This window comes from Capricornis sumatraensis, chromosome 19, assembly GCF_032405125.1.
Source record: "Capricornis sumatraensis isolate serow.1 chromosome 19, serow.2, whole genome shotgun sequence".
In the NCBI taxonomy this organism is placed as follows: Eukaryota; Metazoa; Chordata; class Mammalia; order Artiodactyla; family Bovidae; genus Capricornis; species Capricornis sumatraensis.
This window is the reverse complement of record NC_091087.1, coordinates 12,227,092-12,247,132: the sequence shown is the minus strand read 5'-3', so window position 1 is coordinate 12,247,132 and position 20,041 is coordinate 12,227,092. Positions and strand designations below refer to the sequence as shown.

General features: G+C 45.5%; 1 protein-coding gene across 1 annotated transcript in view; it reads right to left on the bottom strand.

Moving 5' to 3' along the window:
* The window catches only part of ADAMTS17 (ADAM metallopeptidase with thrombospondin type 1 motif 17), a 390,285-nt gene that overhangs the window by 73,003 nt on the left and 297,241 nt on the right, over positions 1–20,041 (bottom strand). Inside the window, exons 16-17 of the mRNA XM_068991384.1 lie at positions 11,943–12,023; positions 2,444–2,601 (exon numbers count right to left, since the gene is read on the bottom strand). Of these exons, the coding sequence (XP_068847485.1) occupies positions 2,444–2,601; positions 11,943–12,023 (239 nt within the window). The remainder of the gene's footprint in view (positions 1–2,443; positions 2,602–11,942; positions 12,024–20,041) is intronic.

Here is a 20,041-nt window from a genome sequence, read left to right as displayed (position 1 = left end):
AGGGGCCTTCTCTTAGTTTGGTAATGCATTTGACAAGCCTTGTAAGCACAGAGGTGGCCTATGGGCGTTATTTTTCTATGTGTACTTAATGGAGGAAAAGAAGCTCTCTTGTGGGAGCTTCAAATGGCCTGGTTGTTGGTGGTACATCTTCAGCCCAGGCTTGGAACCGGGTGGCACTCCTGGGTCTAAGCAGCCAGCAACTTCACTTCCAGGCTGTAGTTCTGGGACAGCCAGTCAGCGGGAGCTGGAGGCAGAAGGTGCTCCATCTGACCTGAGGGAGGCCAGGCAGACTGTGTGCCAGACGACAGGAGTCGCTCTCCTGCCCAAGCATCTCCCAGCCCTCCTGGAGTTGCAGAGTGGGGGTGGGGTGCTAAGAGCAGCCCAAACTGAATAAACATCCACTTCTCCAAGAAATAGACTTGCAGTAATACATTTGGAAAAATGCCTCCAGTTAAAAAAAAAAAAAAAAAAAAAAAACCTCTTTAAAAGAGATCTTTATTATCTCAGTATGGGAATAAGACTGGTGAATTGAGAATCCATATGAAACCAATTTCATGCAATTTTGTAGCCACGTATAATTTGTGTGTGCATGTACGTAATTGGTTTCAAATGCAGGTCCCCATGGCTCTATGGGCACTCCTGACCTCACAAGCAATGAGCACACCTCAGTTAGGGGACAATGGATTTCCCTTCAGAGGAAGACAGGCTCCTCTCATTTCCAGGTTTAGAAACTGGAAGTAACTAGCAATCATATTTCAAGAAAGATAAGTGATTAATGTTCAAGAAGGCAGGAACTTCAGTTGTGGCAGTTGTTGCATTCCCTGAGTTTTGTTTATCATGGTCTGAATGAATCCAGGCTGTGCATTTGCTTTAATGGGCTGACAATTCACTCACAGTTTATGCAAGCTTTTGGGAAAGAAGGGAAATAGACCCATCTTGGTGTTTGCTAGAAAAGCAACTCATGTGCTAACAGGTGATACTGCTATCTTGGGTTTTATCTTGTCTTTCACTTCCTCTTTTAGTCCCTCTGAATGCCTGCTTTTAACTCAGGACAGGAGGATTTGTTCCAGTGACTTAGATTAGGAAACAATCTAATCACAGAGAAATGGCTTAGGTACAGGCTTTCCCAATGGCTCAGCCGGTAAAGAATCTGCCTGCAATGCAAGAGACACAGCAGATGTGGATTCAATCCCTGGGTCAGGAAGATCCCCTGGAGGAGGAAACGGCAACCCACTCCAGTACTCTTGCCTGGAGAATCCCATGGACAGAGGAGCCTGGTGGGCTACAGTCCACGGAGCCGCAAGAGTCAGACACGACTGAACGCATAAGTGTACACAGGTTCTCAGGCCCCAGAAATCAACTTTCCAATGTATATCTGCAGTAGCTTTAGGGTGTGGATTGTTGCATTATGTCAGCCATGGGAACTAGCTCCCTTTGCTCTTACTGGAAACTGTAACAGGCTTAGGGCCACCGTGGGAGACATCTCTGCTCACTCTCAGAGCTCGTCTCCTCAGGAGATTCTTACTGAGAGGTGGCCTGGGAATCTCTCGGGTATCACCTAATCTTAAACAGATGCTGGCTGCCAGAGACCACAAATTAATGGGGATGATAAGAACTTCCAAGTAGAGACTTTGGGTGGCGTGGAGGACAAACTGTGCTTTGATTACATACACACAAGCTGTCACAATCCCCATTCTTTGGAAGGAGACATGGAATCAGTCATTATGAGCTAGCCAAAGTTAGCCACGAGAACTCCTGAACCCTGAGAAGGCAATGGTGGCATTCTTTTCCCTGGAGATCTTTCACAGTCTTAAAAGGCAGTATAACCAAACATTTCAGTGGTTTTCACGTGGTCCTTCCTGAGACAACATGTAAGACCAGAGTGCCCTGATCTGGCCCAACTCCACAGATTTCTTGAGACCATCTGGGGAGTAAATAGTACAGCAGAATTTGTTTCTGTCTCAATTCCTGAAGGCTAGTTGCAAGCTGAGTCTGGAAAACCTGAGTGGTGTCGGTTTGGAAACAGAGTCAACAGTTTGTTTTCAAAAGGTAGTTTCTGATGTAATTACACAAAGTGTGGGGCAAATCTAAGCCACCTGATAGGAAAACAGACTCTGAGTGGGACTGTCTGCTTAATAATGCCGGGTCTCCCTGGCAGCCACATGACTAAGCATTTCCATCCTGGAGGTGGTTCCTTTTGAAAAAGATGGGAGTTCTGCCAGTAAAGAGCCAAGGCAGAATTTTGAGAGGGCAGCATTTTGAAGCATGTGGCAAAAAGGATTATACAAGGAAAAAACCAAGAGAGAGACTGGAGCAGCAGGTGGCCAGGTAAACCACCAGGAACCAAGTGTATCTCCTCCCGTAGGGCCCCAGGGAAGAAGTCAACTGGTAGACCTCTTGGACCCAACCAACTCAGGACAAATACAAAAGCACAGCAAATTACCATCAGATGCAGCGGCATTTTGGTCGGTCCCTTGGCAGAAATTTTCTCCCACAGGCCCCTTCGAACATAGCGGACGGTTGTGCCTGCAATCTGGAACTCTCCAGGGAGCTCTATCTTCCAGTCACTGTTGATGGATCTCTTACTGGAGTCTTTGAGAGCTAGAAAGAAAATGGAACACCACGGAATTGGGGGAGTCAGCCCGTCTTTGAAGGGAATCTTGAGGTGTGTCTTGAGGGGTGGGTCAGAGCTCTCCTGTTCCGCCTCCACAGGGGAGAGGAGGGAGGCCTGCCCTGAGAGAAAGGGAGCTTTCTCTGAGAACAGAAGACTGGCTCACGGGCAGAGAACGGCTCCTGACCCCAGGTCCCTGAGCACGAGCTGCCTCGACTCCTGCACCTCAGAGCAGGGGCTGGTGTCTCAGAACCAGCTCACACGGAGTGGGTGTGGGGAGCAGTGCCAGAGGACACAGACAGCCACACACAGCCCTATCGTATTTCACTAGACTTACAGAGTAGAGGGTTTTCTGCCGGATGAATGGATTCTATTTCAACATGTCCAAGTCTCCAAAACAGGTTTTGCAGCTTTAGCAAAATTCATCATTCATTTCACTCTTACCTACCTGGGGCTTTTTAGAGGGCAGCCTAACTCTAGTGTCCCTTAAGGATGTGATAGCCCCAGATTAGTGAAGCAGATGCTCCTTCAAGAAGCAAGTGCCCATAAAGACGGGAGTCTCCCACCCTGAGCTGCTTGCAGACAGACGTGGCAGTAAATCAGCGGATGCCTCGGGAGTGACAGGGGCGCACCCAGCCTCAGCTTCATGGCCTCTGCCAGTTTCACACTTTGCTCTCTCAGTGTGTTGGAACTGACACAGAACTGACATTCTGCTGACTGGCCATAGCAAAGACTTGGTTTTCCACACAAGCCATGTATTTATTATCACCCCACTGCTCACCCGTCATTTCTTTGTTTTTTTCCCTCACTTAGGCTTTAGAGTCATGTGGTTCTCATGAGAGAGCATTCTACAGTGAAATTCTGGGCTTTCTTGGTTTGTTTTGCTTTGTTATTCAGGAAAGTAAACAATGATTATAGAACATACTCTGACATGTAAGAGAAGGTGGTAAATGAAAATAGTCAATAGCAAGTCTTTATGTCACTCAAAACATAAAATTCTCTGTGCACCCCAAGCCCAATGCCACATTCTCTGCCAGCACCCCTGAACCCTGCTCAGTCCAGAATCAATAAAATCAGGTTCCCTACTCTTTGCTTATAAGGTCAGAAACAACATGCCCACATATAATACCAGTTTTGGATAATGAGAGTTGAAACCCACAAGTAGTTTCAGTTAAGCCTGAGCCCATGAGCCCTGGCCCAGGTTAGGACCTGATGGGTCCAATCTTGGTCAGGCCACAAGCAGCTGGGGCTGCTGCCATCTGCTTCCTGGTCTGCAGGACACGGTGGTCCTGGCTGGCTCCCCTGCCCCAAGGGGGAGGTGCAGGCTCAGCACTCCGCATTTACAGGAACCACCAGGAGAAACCAAGGGCTCTGGGTAGGGCTGCCTCCCAGTAGGACAGCTTCCAGGAGGGGCCACACTCAGTGAGGGTGGCTGCTCAGCGCGTGGCTGCGGATTACAGGACTCCAGGAACGGCTTTGAAAACAGAACACTCCACCACTTAGAACCCAATGTTTCCCTTCAAAGAATTCTACCCACTCTTGGGATCTCCAGGCTACTGGAAGGAAGCGAGTCTGTTGGGATACTCACAATTTCTGCTTCTTTTTCTCTTCCTCAGCCACCACCTGCAAGTCCCCATTTAAGGGGCACATTCTCTGGTTTAGCTTCTCTGTATGTTTTTACCCATTTGACCTTCCCAACAGTGCTCTAAGGTAAAGGATTACTGTCTTCTTTCTCACAGATGAGGAAATGGGGGCACAGGGAGGTTCAGTATCCTGCCTGAAGTCACACAGCTATTGCCACGTGGAGACCGGTACCTAAACAGACCAAGGTCCCACATTCGTTAGGTTACAGCACACGTCTAGAGTTTTATGACAGACACTGAAATATGCAAATGTTATATTCTCCCAGAGAACACATTCCAACCTCAGATCACTGTGATGCCTCATGTTCTGCATATCCTTGTAAAAACACCTAAGCTTGTGCTTTTCCACAGCTTCCAGTGAACTACCAACCTACAAGTACTTTCGGCCATATTAGCTATTGGGGTATCTAGCAACAGGTGCATGGGTGTTCGCTGCTCTTTCACTTCCTCTGAAGGTTTGAACAATTGTTCTTTTACCTCTTTCCAAGGGCTTTGTAGCTGGTGCTGAAGACACAGCTCCTGCCCTTGGTAGCTCAGGGTTTGAAAGCAAGGTGGGCGAGAAGACAGATAAACGTGAGACACTTGCAGAAGACCTGAGCCAGAGGCCAGTCCAGGGCTCACGTGTGTGTGGGCAGAGACTGGGCCCGCTGGGGAAGGCCTTCTTGAGGGGAGGCCCGGAGCTGAGATGGCAGGAAAAGCAGGGAGCAGAGGCGGTTGGAGTGCCTGGCAGCTTGGACTTGCTCCCTGGCTGCTTGTTAAGCTCAGTTTCTGTGCAGAGTTCGGGGTGGGGGGAGGCACCCTGCCCATGAGGAGAAGCAAGAGGAGGTGGCAGAGAGGGGCTGCAGAGGCGGAGAAGGAGAGGGGAGGCTTACTGTCGTTGTCACTGGGCAGGGGACGCTCGAGCGGGTTGAGAATCTCTGCAACTTGGAATCAGCAAGATGAGCAGAGTGAGTCTCTGTAAAGCTGGCTGCTGACCACTGTCACTCTGGGGCCACCCCCAGAGCCCCTTTCCCTCACAGAGACCAGGGCACACTGGGGTGGCCCGCCCCTCCCGTCTCAGCCCGTGCTTGCACCCCAGTCAACTCCGGCACTCAGTGCCCCCAGCTGGGCCTGGCCTTGCTCCACTTTAGGGCTTTTGAACTCTGGGGTTGGAGAAGACTCTTGAGAGTCCCTTGGACTGCAAGGAGATCCAACCAGTCCACCCTAAAGGAGATCAGTCCTGGGTGTTCATTGGAAGGACTGATGTTGAAGCTGAAACTCCAATACTTTGGCCACCTGATGTGAAGAGCTGACTCATTGGAAAAGACCCTGATGCTAGGAAAGATTGAGGGCAGGAGGAGAAGGGGATGACAGAGGATGAGATGGTTGGATGGCATCACTGACTCAATGGACATGGGTTTGGGTGGATTCCGGGAGTTGGTGATGGAAAGGGAGGCCTGGTGTGCTGCGGTTCATGGGGTCGCAAAGAGTTGGACATGACTGAGTGACTGAACTGAATTGAACTGAGTGTGTTTCTCCCTGACATCTCTCTGTCCTTCTGCAAGTAACAACCCCCAAAGGAGCTTCTGGGGATGTGTTCTTTCCCAGTAATGGGAGGCTGACCCTAAACTCCTCCTCAGCTCCAGAAGCGGGTCCACCACTCAGCTCGGGACAGGAAGAGTTGATTGCAACACTTGCATTCACCTTGGGAAGCAGCAGCTCTCTTTCCCAAAGTTGCCCAGAGACTCGATCTAAGTCTGAGTCTGCCAGTACGTGGCAAGAGGTCCTCAGATGACAGTGCACTGAGGCAGGACAGCAGTGCCAGGATACAGGCATCATTTCCCACCATTTTATCCCCCTGGGCCCAGTGGTACCTGAAGGCAATACTCAGAAACCGAGGACTGGGTTTAGCTTTCACATGTCACATTTAGAGGTTGGTTTTTGAAAAACATTAACCATGATAGAAGCAGGGCAGAGTATGGATTTCTAGAAGTCACCCTAGGATCCTTACTGAAGTCAGCTTAGTACCCTCTGAGACTCAGAAAGGCACACTCCATCCGGGCCTTAAACCCTATCTGGGACCCTGCCTTGTCCGGTACTTGTTTGGGGTGAGGTGGCTCTTTCTTACTTGGCCTTGTTTCCAAGGCACTTTAACAGGACTTATTGGATTATGAACTGAAAACCACGCCACCCTCGTGCCAAAAGGCAAGCATCGGGGAGGTCAAGAGTAGGAAGAACTGGAAAAAGTGCAGGAGGGCACAGCTGGAGCCAATTATAACCCATCCACAGAAACGCCGCACAGAAGTGTGGGGACCGCCTGGGGAAGCCCCATTTCTGTGGGCAGAGGCGCCTGCTGTGGGTCCCCCCAGGAACAGAGCCTGAGGGCGCTGGGCACGTGCCACCCTCTCACCACGAGGGCAGGGTCCTGTGGGGCGGTAGGGGTGAGGGGAGGAGACGTTTCCATAGCCGGTCCGCAGGCTGGGCGGGGGAGGTCATAGAAGGGTGAACGCAGCCAGGAAAGACGGAGGGCAAGCGAGAGAGGCAGGCAGCGGCTCCCTGGCGATTCCAGAAAGGCAAGGAGCAGGACGGGGAGGGACACACCCGACGGCACAGTGCTGGGGACAGGGCGGGAAAGCAGCCTAGACTGCCACTGCTTGTCACTACTCAAGCTGTAAACGTGCCCCGTGGCAGATTTCAAGGAGCCACGTGAGCTCTGTGAATGCAGAGCTGGGAAGAGACGTAAACCATCAGCCTTCCCATCCACACTCTGCTGCTGGGCATTCTTGCGACTTCTGAAGGCACCTGCCTGGTCTTTGGAGGTCCTGGCCTGGGCTGCTGAATTGGCAAAATCTCACTGTCACAGCTTCAGGGGGTGTGTGTATGGGGGGCGGGCTCTCATGGCCCCAGAAAGAAGAAATTCTGCCTGTCCAAGCTCTGCTGTGGCCGTCTGCACGGCAGCTGCAAGTTTGCAGAACATGCAGCCAGTTTCACCACTGCCACTGACCCCCTCATCCGAACACGGCAACCCTTCCTCGGGACAGTGGGCTCATGATGACAATCCTTCATGTGTTTTGCACAGGAGGATAACTCAGAGGCAGAATTCTAAGTAGGAGGCCATCAGTTCCAAGAATCATGAAGATTGCTGCAAGCCCGCTGACTCTGGGGTGAGTCATTTAGGCAGCAGGATCCAAAATCTGCAGGCTGCTATGGTCCATGCCGGAATTCTGAACTTCCTGCTAAAACTGGACGTTAGCACCTGACATCCTTTCAGAAGAATATGACTGCAGCCTCAGTAAGTCTGCTCGAATCTCAAGATCTGAACATCACTGACAGTGGACAGGTTCAGTGTGGAGTCTGATGAGAAAACCACCCTGTGGGGCACGTCAGCCCCAGAGAACAGGTGTGCAGGTCACTCCTGGCCCATCTGCAGCAGCCTCCAGAGTGAGCTGCCCAGAGCAGGGTTTGCACGACCCAGGGGAATTGAAGCTCCAGAGCCCCTTGTGGTACCCTTTCCAAGGCTACAAAATGCATTCTGTTCCTCAAAGAAGCCCTCCAAAATTAAACAAGTTTTGGGCTCCAGAAATTCCTGTTCCTCTCAGTCCTTGGCATCAATGGTATTTGCAGGCCCCCTTCATCTGTAAGCATTTTGAGATGAATTTGTATTTGAAATTAGAATTTTTAGGCTGAGAAACCCGACAGGGGCTGTTATGTTGTTGCTCAGTCGCTCAGTGGTATCTGACTCTTCGTGACCCCATGGACTGCAGCACACCAGGCTTCCCACAAATGCTCTGCTCTGACAGAGAAATAATGGAGTTAAGAACAAAGGGGGGAATTTAGAAAGATGGCAATGACGACCCTGTATGCAAGACAGGAAAAAAGACACAGCTGTGTATAAAGGACTTTTGGACTCAGAGGGAGAGGGAGAGGGTGGGATGATTTGGGAGAATGGCATTCTATCATGTATACTATCATGTAAGAATTGAATCACCAGTACATGTCTGACGCAGGATACAGCTTGCTTGGGGTTGGTGCATGGGGATGACCCACTGAGATGTTATGGGGAGGGAGGGGAGGAGGGTTCATGTTTGGGAACACATGTAAGAATTAAAGATTTTAAAATTAAAAAAAAAAAAAAAAAGAACAAAGGGGATGCCAGAACAACGTGATCCTATCCATAATGTCAGAAGTTCGGATTCACTGGGGAGGAGATTTGCACTTGTTGGTCCAGCCTCAGTCAGAAGTTGGATGTTTACACTCTACCCCAAATGCAACAGTACTTGTTTTTGTGTGTTTTGCTCAGGAGCTACTAGAAGCCTTTCAACAGCTGAAGAGACTTTCGCGGGATGAAGATGAGTACACGCCTTCCCCTGCCACCACGGCAGAGCCAAACCTCCTCAAAACGGCCCGAAGTGTGAGGTCACGTGCGGACCGTCCGTTTCCATCCAGCCCTCCTGTCTCTCTGCAGACACTGACACGATGTCCCTGGACTTCTGGGCACCACGGGAGATCCTGAGCCTTTCTGGGGAGCGGAGAGGGGGCATTCCTGCCGGGATGGCCGGGCTCCTCTCTGGACTGCCCCGAGGCAGACACAGGCAGACCTTGTCCGCATGCCCACCTCTCGCCCAGCACTGTGAAGAAGCCGGGCTCCTTCCTGTCTCTCTGCCTCCTGGATTCCACTGGAAGGCTTGACCCACATTCAACCTACTTCTCATCCTGGCGTGGAGTCAGCTCCTTTTATTTCCACTCGGAGTTCTGCCAGCTCTGCTCTGAGCTATGGATGCAAACTGCACAGGCATTTCCTGTTCCAGGTGGTTTAGAGCAGAAAGCCAGGCAGCGTGGGTTGAAGGTAGGTGGGGTGAATTCTTCAGGAACTGCTCCCGCAAATGGGAGAGGAATTCAGTTACACAGGGTTGATATCCAAAGCACCCAGCCCTGGGTGGAAACGAGGCTTGTTTGAACTGACTTTAGAAACATATCGAGCATGGACCACCTTCGGATTTCCCTTGTGTACACACCAGGCCCTGGGACACTGGAACTATGATTTGCAGAGAAGGTGTCAGAGTCTGGCTCCAACCTCCCAGGGAGGTCCAGTGCTTCTAGGGAGCTGAGAATTCGTCCTGAGACATTGACCCTATCTCCTCAGATGGATATGTGCTTCTCTGAAACCCACACATCAAAGCAGTAGCAATGGGCAGGTTTAACACGTTCTCCAGTGAAAAATCGCCTCCATCCAATCTCTGGCTGTGACTGACGCCTCCGTGAGCTGCAGCAGGCCAAGCTGGAGAGAAGCTTGGATGAGCAGCTGAACTCCCAGAGCCCTGGTTTCCTCCTCAGTGAATTGGGTACAGCAATACTCTGGTATTTGGAGATCAGCGGTCAGGTCTTCAAAGCAGAGCAGAGCTCAGTGACTGGGACTCACGATGTCAGTGTCAGTGTTGTTATTGGAAGGTGTGGCCCTTGGCATCAGGGGCAGAGAGGGACCACCATGAAAAAGCTGGCTCCCTCCGGTGGCATCCTCTAGGGGTTACTTGTTGGCCCTAACAGGTTCCCGTGAAAAGTCATGTTCACTACAGGAATTAGATGTCGAGGGATCTAAAGGATTCTGACAACCTTTTGTCTATTCTATCACACAGAAAAGCAGATGTAAGGATCATGTTCCCACCTTTACCAGATACCTGGGGCTGGTGGAATGGTGCTGGGAAGTCTTAACGGCAGGACAGGAAGCTGAAGAACTTGCAGGGCACCTACTGGTGCTTTATGGAAGGACCAGGAAACTGACCTTGGAATTGTGCCAGCACCTGAGATATCAGGATCATGAGTTCTGAATAAGATAAAGGTCAAAGGTGATGTCAGATTCCCACAGAGGACCAATGCTTCTGGGGAGCAGAAACGTCTCCAGGTAGGGGAGGGCCAATGGAACAGTTGGAAACGCTAACTTTTGGCATGACACTGGGTGATGGGGCCCCAAAACAAATGCTGATAAAGTCGACCAACTATCCTTAGATGGGCAGAAAGAAGGGGCTGGTGTTCTTCAAGAATTTGGTAAAAAGGCTGTCACTTTGAAAGAGTTGCGGAGAGCAGGGCAGGCCCTGTTCTGGAAAGCATTTATGAGCATCACTCTATTTGTAAAGCAACAGCTGGGATGGCTGCAGAGATGAGTGCCAGGCTGGACCAGGCCAGCGTGGGAAAAACCACAGGGCTGATGGAGACCAGTGTGGATGCCAACCTGAGGAACAGCAGGTCCCAGGCTGGCAGCAGGAAGAGCAATGCCCATTATGGCTTCCAGGACGTGGATGGATGGGCGGCAGGTGAGAGAGTTGGAGGGGGCAGGGCTGTCTGGGACCCAGTAGGGACCCCTGGGGGCTGCTTGCCCACGAGCCTGGTGTAGGCACTTAGAAACAGGAGCTCCTGTGCCCACTCCCAAGTCAGCTGTGAGAGGGCTATCTCGGTGTCTGTAAGTGGTTCGCAATTCCTCTATAGGATGGTGGTCTTCTCTGCGCACCTGCCTACTAGAGGTTTGGTCTGCGTCCATCTCATCAGACTTTGGGTTTTTCAACTGGAGACCATTTCAAAGAAAGACTTAGATACTTTTATCTACAAAGTAAGGAATGTGGACAAAGCCATGTTTTTAAAAATCAGTGATAAAGGTTGAAATAAAAGCATTTCATGAGTAAACTTCATTTTAGCCAAAATAGCTTAATTCTTAAGTTTGAAGCCAGAAAAAGATCATGTCTTACATAAAAAAAAAATCTCAAACAGCACCTTGCCACACAGATGGGGAGATACAACATGAGGATGCTTGAGAGGGGTGCCTGGGCAGGAGGTTAGCCACCTCCATGTGAAATCCAGCCCAAGACAGGAACGCGGGAGCAGGACTGGGGGCCAGGGGGCACAGCACGCCGCATCCCCGTGAACTCAGGGCAGAGGCGGGCCCTGCGTGAGGCATCATTCAGAATGGCTGTGTGTCAGCTCAGCACTAGTGCAACCCTGGTATCTGAGCACGAGGTGGACCTCTTGGGGACTCATGGAGAGTCTGAGAATTGAGTTTAGGACACACTCAGAGGATCTTCTGTGGCTAAGAAGGAGCTAAACAGAACAATCCTTGGGCTTTAAGCACAGTTCTGTCAGCTCTGTCGAAGGCAATGAAGACCAGCGTGGAATGCAACTTAATCCTTCTACAGAAAGATGAGCAATCGTCCATGCAGTTGGCACTGGGAATTTGGGGGACACAGTACTCAGTGAAACCAGTGTTCTTTTGGGCTTCCATTAGATTGAGAGCAGTTATTCTTCTTCCAGATAAGGAGTCGTCCTGAGAGCCACCCACAGCCTACAGGAGCTCCCACAAGTTGGGTGCTGCACCCTTGCTGCTCAGGCTCTGGCTGCCTGAGCACTCCTGCAGTTACTTTGGGGGACTCAGCCTACCCCGATTCCTTACAACGTCCTTCATTCATCTTCTATCACCTGCCTTCCTGTCCAAAGCTGGTGGTTCCTTTTCACCCCCTCCCCTCATCCACCTGGGGGTTGGCTGCACTTTAACCAAATACGACAGAACTGCTTGGTACATGCTGATTGCTCACTATGCCTAAAATATGAGTTAAAATCAATGGTCTGAGAGCACTGTGTCAGCATTTTGCTGACCCAAATTCGCAGCTTGATCGTCCAAATCAACGTTCAGAACATAAACTATGAGTCAAACATTTTCGTTTTACCCAGAAAACTGTGGCCAGGTTTATCCTCCACCACACGAATCCTTCGAGCTCCGGCTGGAATGATGGCAGCTTCAATATAACCTGTAGTGACAGATAAATACAGGTGAACCAACATACCTCCACCCACCATTAGAGGCTTACAGCAACCCCCACCAAAACCCGCTGCTCCACCCCCACGGTGACTTCAGAGCTCTGAGAAATCAAGCTGGTCAACTAATAAGAAGCGTTCTTCTCTAGCCAGAGTATCCTGACTGCCCAAATTCCAGAGAGCACCACTTGCCTGTGTTATGAGTTGAACTAGGTCCCTCCCACCCCCAAATCCATATGATGAAGTCCTAAGCCCCAGGACCTCAGAATGTGACCTTATTTGGAAACTGGGCTGTTGCAGACGTAATTAGTTAAGATGAGGTCGTACTGGAGCAGGTGGGCCCCCAGTCCTATAGGACTGGTGCAGTTATAACATGAGGAAGACTGGACACAGACATGCACACAGGGAGAATTCTGTGTGATCACGAAGTGGAGATCAAGACGATGCCTCTTACAAGCCGAAGACTGCTAGCAAAACACCAGAAGCAGGAGAGAGGCATGGGACAGGTTCTTTCTCACCTGCACGAGAAACCAACACTGCCAACAATCGATCTCAGACTACTAGCCCCCAAACTGAGACAGTGTGTGTCTCCTGTTTATCATGCCTCCCTGTGGTACTTGGTTGCAGCTGCCCCAGTGAACAGCGAGCCTGGAGTTCTGTGTGAAGAGCACTGCCCTGGAGCACGGATGCCAAATGTCCCTGGCCACCCCATCTGCTGGGTTCCTTCCATCTTTGCTGTACTTTGTCCCTGGTTCTATGGGATGACGGCAGAAACTGGGCTACTTACCCTATGACAAAACCACTGCCTTATCACCAGGTATCATTTCCTGCTTTCACTGCCCTTTGGACTTTTCTGCAACCACTGCAGTGTATACTTTTGTCCATTTCCCTGAGTCTTTCCAAGTATAGCGGGGTCCCTCAGAGGTCAGGGCCTTCGGCCCATGCTCTGACCCCACACATGCCCAATAAGGCAAGTGGTTAGTGAAGTTCTGGAAGGAAATGACTGAGGCTGCCAGGAAGGAAGTCAGGGGCTGGCTAAAGCCTGGTTAACAGGGCAACTGTGTCAATTAATGAGCCCAACATAATGGTGAGATTCTGAAATGTAGGCTGGTAATCACTTGGTTTTGGTTTACATTTGGGTTTTAGACAAAGGTAATATACATTTGCTTCAGCAATTTAGCTGATGGTCCCAAATTAGATGATAATTCCTACCCCTGTGGTTTCCAAATGTGATCATCAGAATCAGCAGGGGAGTTTTTAAAATGAGAAATTTCTGGCCCAAGTATGTAGAGATTATGGAAATATCTATTTTGAGGAGTTTATTTCCTCATTTTCTCATAGTAAACATGGTTCAATTTTCATTATAAATATAGTACATGATAATTCAAACCAACAAAAGGGGAAAAACTACAAACAAACCGTACTACATTGAAAATTACCCTTATTTTTGATGACCAGCCTTTTCAGCAACTTTTAATGCATATAAACATATGCACATTGTTTTATGCCAACAGAATATTGTATATAGTTTTAAAAGATCAGGGACAACTTTAAAATAACTAAGAGTTTTGTCTGGCAATGTGTACCCAAGGTGCAAAATTTTAAAGTTATAAAAGGATATGGTAGGAAGTATATTGACACTATAAGATATTGGATAGGTCAAAGACTCCCGTAAAAATGCAAATGAACTCTTGGGCCAACTCAATATATCCTATAGTTGGCTGTCTTTCTAGCACTTATCATTCATATAATGTGTGTATTTTAGCTGGGTTTCTATGTTGCTAACTGAAATGTAACCGAACGACAGTTTTGTTCCTTCCTTTCTGATCTTTATGCCTTGGATTTCTTCTCCTTTCGCCATTCTGGCTGGAACTTACAAAACCACATTGTGGACCACATGAGATAGTGACATCCTTGTCTTATTCGTGAAGTTGGAGGAAGGGAATTTTCCCACTGAAAATGATGTCAGCAGTGAGAATGTGATAGGTATCATCATCAGGTTAGGGAAGTCCTCTTTTTCCCTAGTTTGTTAAGAGTTGTGTTATGAAGAGGTATTGAAGTTAATCCAGTGCTTTTTTGCATCTACTGAGATCATCATACTGTTTCTCTCCCAGACACCATAAAGATCTTCGAGCAGTTTAATGGCAGTCACGCTTCTCACGGCTAACATGGTGTGTGGGTCAGTATCTTAGGTCTGTTTTTGCCTCATCCATCCATTTTAGTTCACCGTTACCTCTTTTTGTTCTGATGTTTTCCTGTGAACCTTTAATTATATTTACACTTCTAATACATGACTTATCAGCTATAAACTAGTTTAATCTCTGGATATTAAAAGATGAGGAAATCAACATAATACACTGCCCTTCATTCTCTTACACTGCTCTTCAATATTTACTGAATCATTTCTACACTGTTAATTCACAGCGTTTATCTTTTGCACTCTAATATAATTCCTGCAGTTATTTTAGTCCTAAAAATTAATTTAGTGTTCACTATGTGTCCTTTTTTCAGTTTTTCTAATAAATTCTTGCTTGCCTCAAGTTTGTTCTCTTTGAGATGGACTCAAAGAAAATTATAGCTTCTGAATTGTAATATAGTAAAATACACTATATATAAATACATACATATATATATGTATATATACGTTTTTGTTAAGTTGCTAAGTCATGTCCAACTCTTTTGTCATCCTGTGGACTACAGCCCGCCTGGCTCCTTTGTCCATAGGATGGCCCAGGTGGCTCAGTGGTAGAGTCTGCCTGAAATTCAGGAGATGCAGGTTCGATTCCTGGGTTGTGAAGATCTTTGGAGAAGGAAATATATTGCCTTCTGCCACCGATAATTTATATATATATATAATCAATTTGTTAGTGTTCTTTCTTCAGGAATACCAAATTATTTATGTTTGACCCCCTTTTTCTTCCATAATGCTCATTCAGTTTCTTACCCTTCTGATTCGTTGTTTCCATTTTGCTTTGCTCGTTTTTCTCAGTCCTGTCCTCCACGCTTCTCACTGTGTTCTCAGCAGTGTCCCTTTCCTTTGAACCCACGCAGACGTGCTTTCTGTAGTGGACTCATTCTCTTCCTCTGCCCTTTTCCTCAGTTGAGTCTCATTTTTATTTCCCTCTGTTGCTTCACTGGCTGCTCCTTGAGCTCTCGTGTCTTACCAGTGGGTTCTTCTTTCATTGAGGCTATTACTTAATCAGCTTTTGGAATTTATAGCAATAATGTTTGATGATAATTTTCAGCTTCTCGGTAATATTTTGCTGGTGAGTTTTTTGTTTTCTTTAACTGGTCGTTTGTTCTTATCCCTTTCCTCCTTTTCCTATTGCAGTATATCTGTGTTGATCCTATACTAATTCTCTTTCTAAATTTATTACCAAGTTTTAGCTGACACAGTTTTAATTGTACCAACTGCATCTATGTTTGTGTGGTAATAATAGGACTGCGTTGTGGGCTAACAGAAGTTTCCCTTAGTTTACAGTAAAATTTGTTAAGACATGGGTTTATATGTATCAATGAGTTAATTGTTATGTTTGTAAACATTTATGTATTTTAAATTTACAGAAATATACAGGTATATTTCCCCATTATAAAAATTTTAAAACAGGTAAATCCCACTCTGATCCCCGTGGGAACTGCCACTATCAGTCTGATGTATAGTCATTCAGATATTTTACTGCTTATACCAATGTCTACACAAATACAAATATGAAAATATCAAACAGTATATGTTTTGTCTATATTTTATATAAGTGTTAGGAAAAGCATTATGAGTATCGTATTATACCACATTTTTTTTTAAGAAAAGCAGGTTATGTCTTCTATCCATGTATGTACAGCTCTCCTTATTTTTCATTTACATTGCAATGTAGCTTATGTAACTACTCCCTACTGATTTAAGTTATTTAAAAATTGTCATTAGGACATTAAGGTTATTTCAAAATTGTCACTTTTAGAAAATATGCTATATCATATATGAATATGCACACAAGACACCTCAGTGAAATACTAGCAGCCTATTTCAACAAAATAAAAAGAGATTATATGCCATGGTCAAAGATAATTTATCCTAGGAATTCAAGGTTGGTTCAACATAGAAAAATCAACCAGTGTAATTTATCTGAAAAAGGACAAAACACTTTTTCATTTCAATGGATACAGAGAAAGCATTTGGCAAACTTAATACTGTTCCATGATGAAAATATTTAACAAACTAGGAATAAAAGGAAACTTCCTTAGCCTGATAAAGAACATTTATAAAAAACCCACAGCTAACATCAAACTTAATGGTAAAATATTTAATGGTTTACTTTTAAGATCAGGAAGGATGTTCAGGAAATGCTCTTGCCAGTTCTATTCAACACTGTACTAAAAGTTCTCTCTCTGTCAATTAGGCAAGAAAAAGATTTTCAAAGGGCATTCAAATTGGAAAGGAAGAAGTAAAATTATCTCTATCTGAAGATGTCAAGACTTCATATGTAGAAAAATACTAGGGAAGCCATTAAACTCTGATAGAACAGGTTCAGCAAGGTTGCAAGATATGAGATCAATATACAAAAATTAACTGCATTTGTATTCATTAGGGTTAAACATTTCCATATGAAATTAAGAAAAACATTTGACTTAATATTAAAAACAAACACAGGAATAAATTTAATAAAAGATATACAAGATATCTACACCAAAGACTACAGAAACCTTGTTGAAAGATATTAAAGAAAATATAAATAAATGGAATGATGCTACATGTCCATGGTGGGAATACCTAGAAATTGATTTACAGATGAAACAAAATGGTTACTAAAATTCCAGCTTTTTTCCCCCCCAAAATGATAACGTGATTCTCAAATTCATATCCAAATGCAAGGGATCCAGACTAGCTGAAACAATATTTAAAAAGAATAAAGTTGGAGGACTGACAATTCTTGCTTTCAAAGTTCTAGTCAGCTCCTATAATCAGGACAACGTGGTACTAGCATAAGGACAGATATTTCTATTAATGAAATACAATTGAGACTCTAGAAATAAGTCCCTTATTGATTTCTTAAAACAAAAATGCCAAGAATATTCAATGGAGAAAGAACATTATTTTCAACAGTGTTGGGATGACTGTATATTTACATACAAAGGAATGCAGAGGGACTTTTACCTCAAACTGTAATAAAAACCTAACTAAAACTAGTCATAGACCTAAATCTTAGAGCTAAAACTATAAAATTCCTAGAAGAAAACACTGAAAGAAATCTTTGTATCCTTGGATTAGGCACTAGTTTTTTAGATAGCAAAAGTGAAACTGTACAAGAGCCTGTATTCTTGTCTTTTGAAGTACAATGCTAACTCAAGAGTTAATGACTGGTAAATGTGAAGATGCGAAAATGAAGAATGGCTGTTGGGCTAGGGAACTGGTAACAATTCCGACTATAATTCTGCCGCATATCAGAATCACCGAACTCCCACTTCCCTGAATGACATTGATAAAGGCTTGACACACATTCCTAAGTTGTCTGGGAAACACACCCCTCCAGATGAAAACTGCTTATCAACAAGAACATAGACTCTAGACTGGTTGAGACCAGAAAACTGATGATGCTTGAAACTTCACCCTGATGGCAACCAATCCAAGAATTGTCCACAAGCTGATCATGCCCTGTTCCTTGAACACTGAAAAACTTCTCACCATCCCCTCCAGCGTGGGTCATACAGTCTTGAGGGCAGTAGCCCACTGTGGCCCCCTTTGCCTGGCAAAGCAATAAAATCCACTCTTTTCTACTTCATCCAAAACTCTGGGTCTGCATTTCTATTCAGCACCGGTGAACAGAGGCTGAGTTTTGGCAACTCACAAGCAACAGAAGGAAAAAAAGAAAATGGATCATATTAAAATTTTAAACTTTGTGCTTCAAAGGATACCATCAAGAAAGTGAAACGGCAAACCCATACACTGGGAGAAAATATTTGCAAATCATTTTGATAAAAGAACTATGTCCAGAGTATATAAAGAAACCTTACAACTCAATAATAAAGTGGCAAATAATCCAATTTAAAAATGGGCAAAGGAGTTTAATAGAAATTTTTCCAAAGAAGATGCATGAAAGGCCAAAAGGCACATGAAAAGAGTCTCAGCATCATTAGTAATTAAAGAAATATAAATCAAAACAACAATGTGATACACTTCATACTGACTAGGATGCCTATAATAAAAATGATAAACAATAACAAGTGCTGGAGAGGATGTGGAGAATTTGAACCCCTCACTTACTGCTAGTAGGAATCTAAAATTGTACAGGAATACTGGAGAAGAGTTTGATAGCTCCTCAAAACAGGAAAAATAAAATTACCATAAAACCTACCAATTCTACTCCTATGTATTATATACCCAAGAAGAATGAAAAATATGTCCATATAAAAACTTATACACAAATGTTTATATCAGCATTATTCATTATAACCAACAAAGCAGAAAAAACTCAAATGTCCACCAAGTAACGGATGTATTTTTACATTCACATTTAAAAAATATGAAATCCATTTTTACAATGGGTATGATTTAGCAAAAAAAGTATGAAATACTGATAGATGATACAATATGGAAGAAACTTGAAAATGCTATACTAAATTAGTAAGGCCAGTCACAAAGATCACATATCGTATGATGCCATTTATAGGAAATGTCCAGAACAGACAAATAGACACAAAAGTAGCTGCCTAGGGCTGGGGTAGGAGGAGGGAGATGGGGAATGACTGCTAACGGGTGTGGGGTTTCTTTCTGGGATGACTGTGGTCATGGCTGAAGAGCGCTGTATATTTACTAAAGCCCTTTGAATTGTACACCTTAAATGGATGAATTTTATGGTATGTGAATTAAACCTCTGCAAAAGTGCTAAAAAATCATAAATTGCAATGAACAGCTTTGCATGTCTATCTATGCATATATACAATGTCACACACGTCAGCTGTGAGAATTGCTGGGTCAAACATACCTGCAGTTCAGTTCAGCTCAGTCACTCAGTCGTATCCTACTCTTTGCAACCCCATGGACCGCAGCACGCCAGGCTTCCCTGTCCATCACCAACTCCTGGAGTTTACTCAAATTCATGTCTATTGAGTCGGTGATGCCATCCAACCATCTCATCCTCTGTCGTCCCTTTCTCCTCCTGCCTTCAATCTTTCCCAGCATCAGGGTCTTTTCAAATGAGTCAGTTCTTTGCATCAAGTGGCCAAAGTATTGGAGTTTCAGCTTCATCATCAGTCCTTCCAGTGAATATTCAGGACTGATTTCCTTTAGGATAGACTGTTTGGATCTCCTTGCAGTCCAAGGGACTCTCAACACCACAGTCTTCTCCAACACCACAGAACAAAGGCATCAATTCTTCGGTGCTCAGCTTTCTTTATGGTCCAACTCTCACTTCCATACATGACTACTGGAAAAACCATAGCTTGAGTAGATGGACGTTTGTTGGCAAAGTGATGTCTCTGCTTTTTAATAAGCTGTCTAGGTTGGCCATAACTTTTCTCTGAAGGAGCAAGCGTCTTTTGATTTCACAGCTGCAGTCACTGTCTGCAGTGATTTTGGAGCCCCCCAAAATAGTTTCTCACTGTTTCCCTTTCACTTTTTCCCTATCTATTTGCCATGAAGTGCTGGGACTGGATGTCATGATCTTAGTTTTCTGAATGTTCAGTTTTAAGCCAACTTTTTCACTCTCCTCTTTCACTTTCATTAAGAGGCTTTTTAGCTCCTCTTCACTTTCTGCCATAAGGGTGGTGTCATCTGCATATCTGAGGTTATTGATATTTCTCCCAGCAATCTTGATTCCAGCTTGTGCTTCTTCCAGTCCAGCGTTTCTCATGATGTACTCTGCATAGAAGTTAAATAAGCAGGGTGACAATATACAGCCTTGACGTACTCCTTTTCCTATTTGGAACCAGTCTGTTGTTCCATGTCCAGTTCTAACTGCTGCTTCCTGACCTGCATACAGGTTTCTCAAGAGGCAGGTCAGGTGGTCTGGTATGCCCA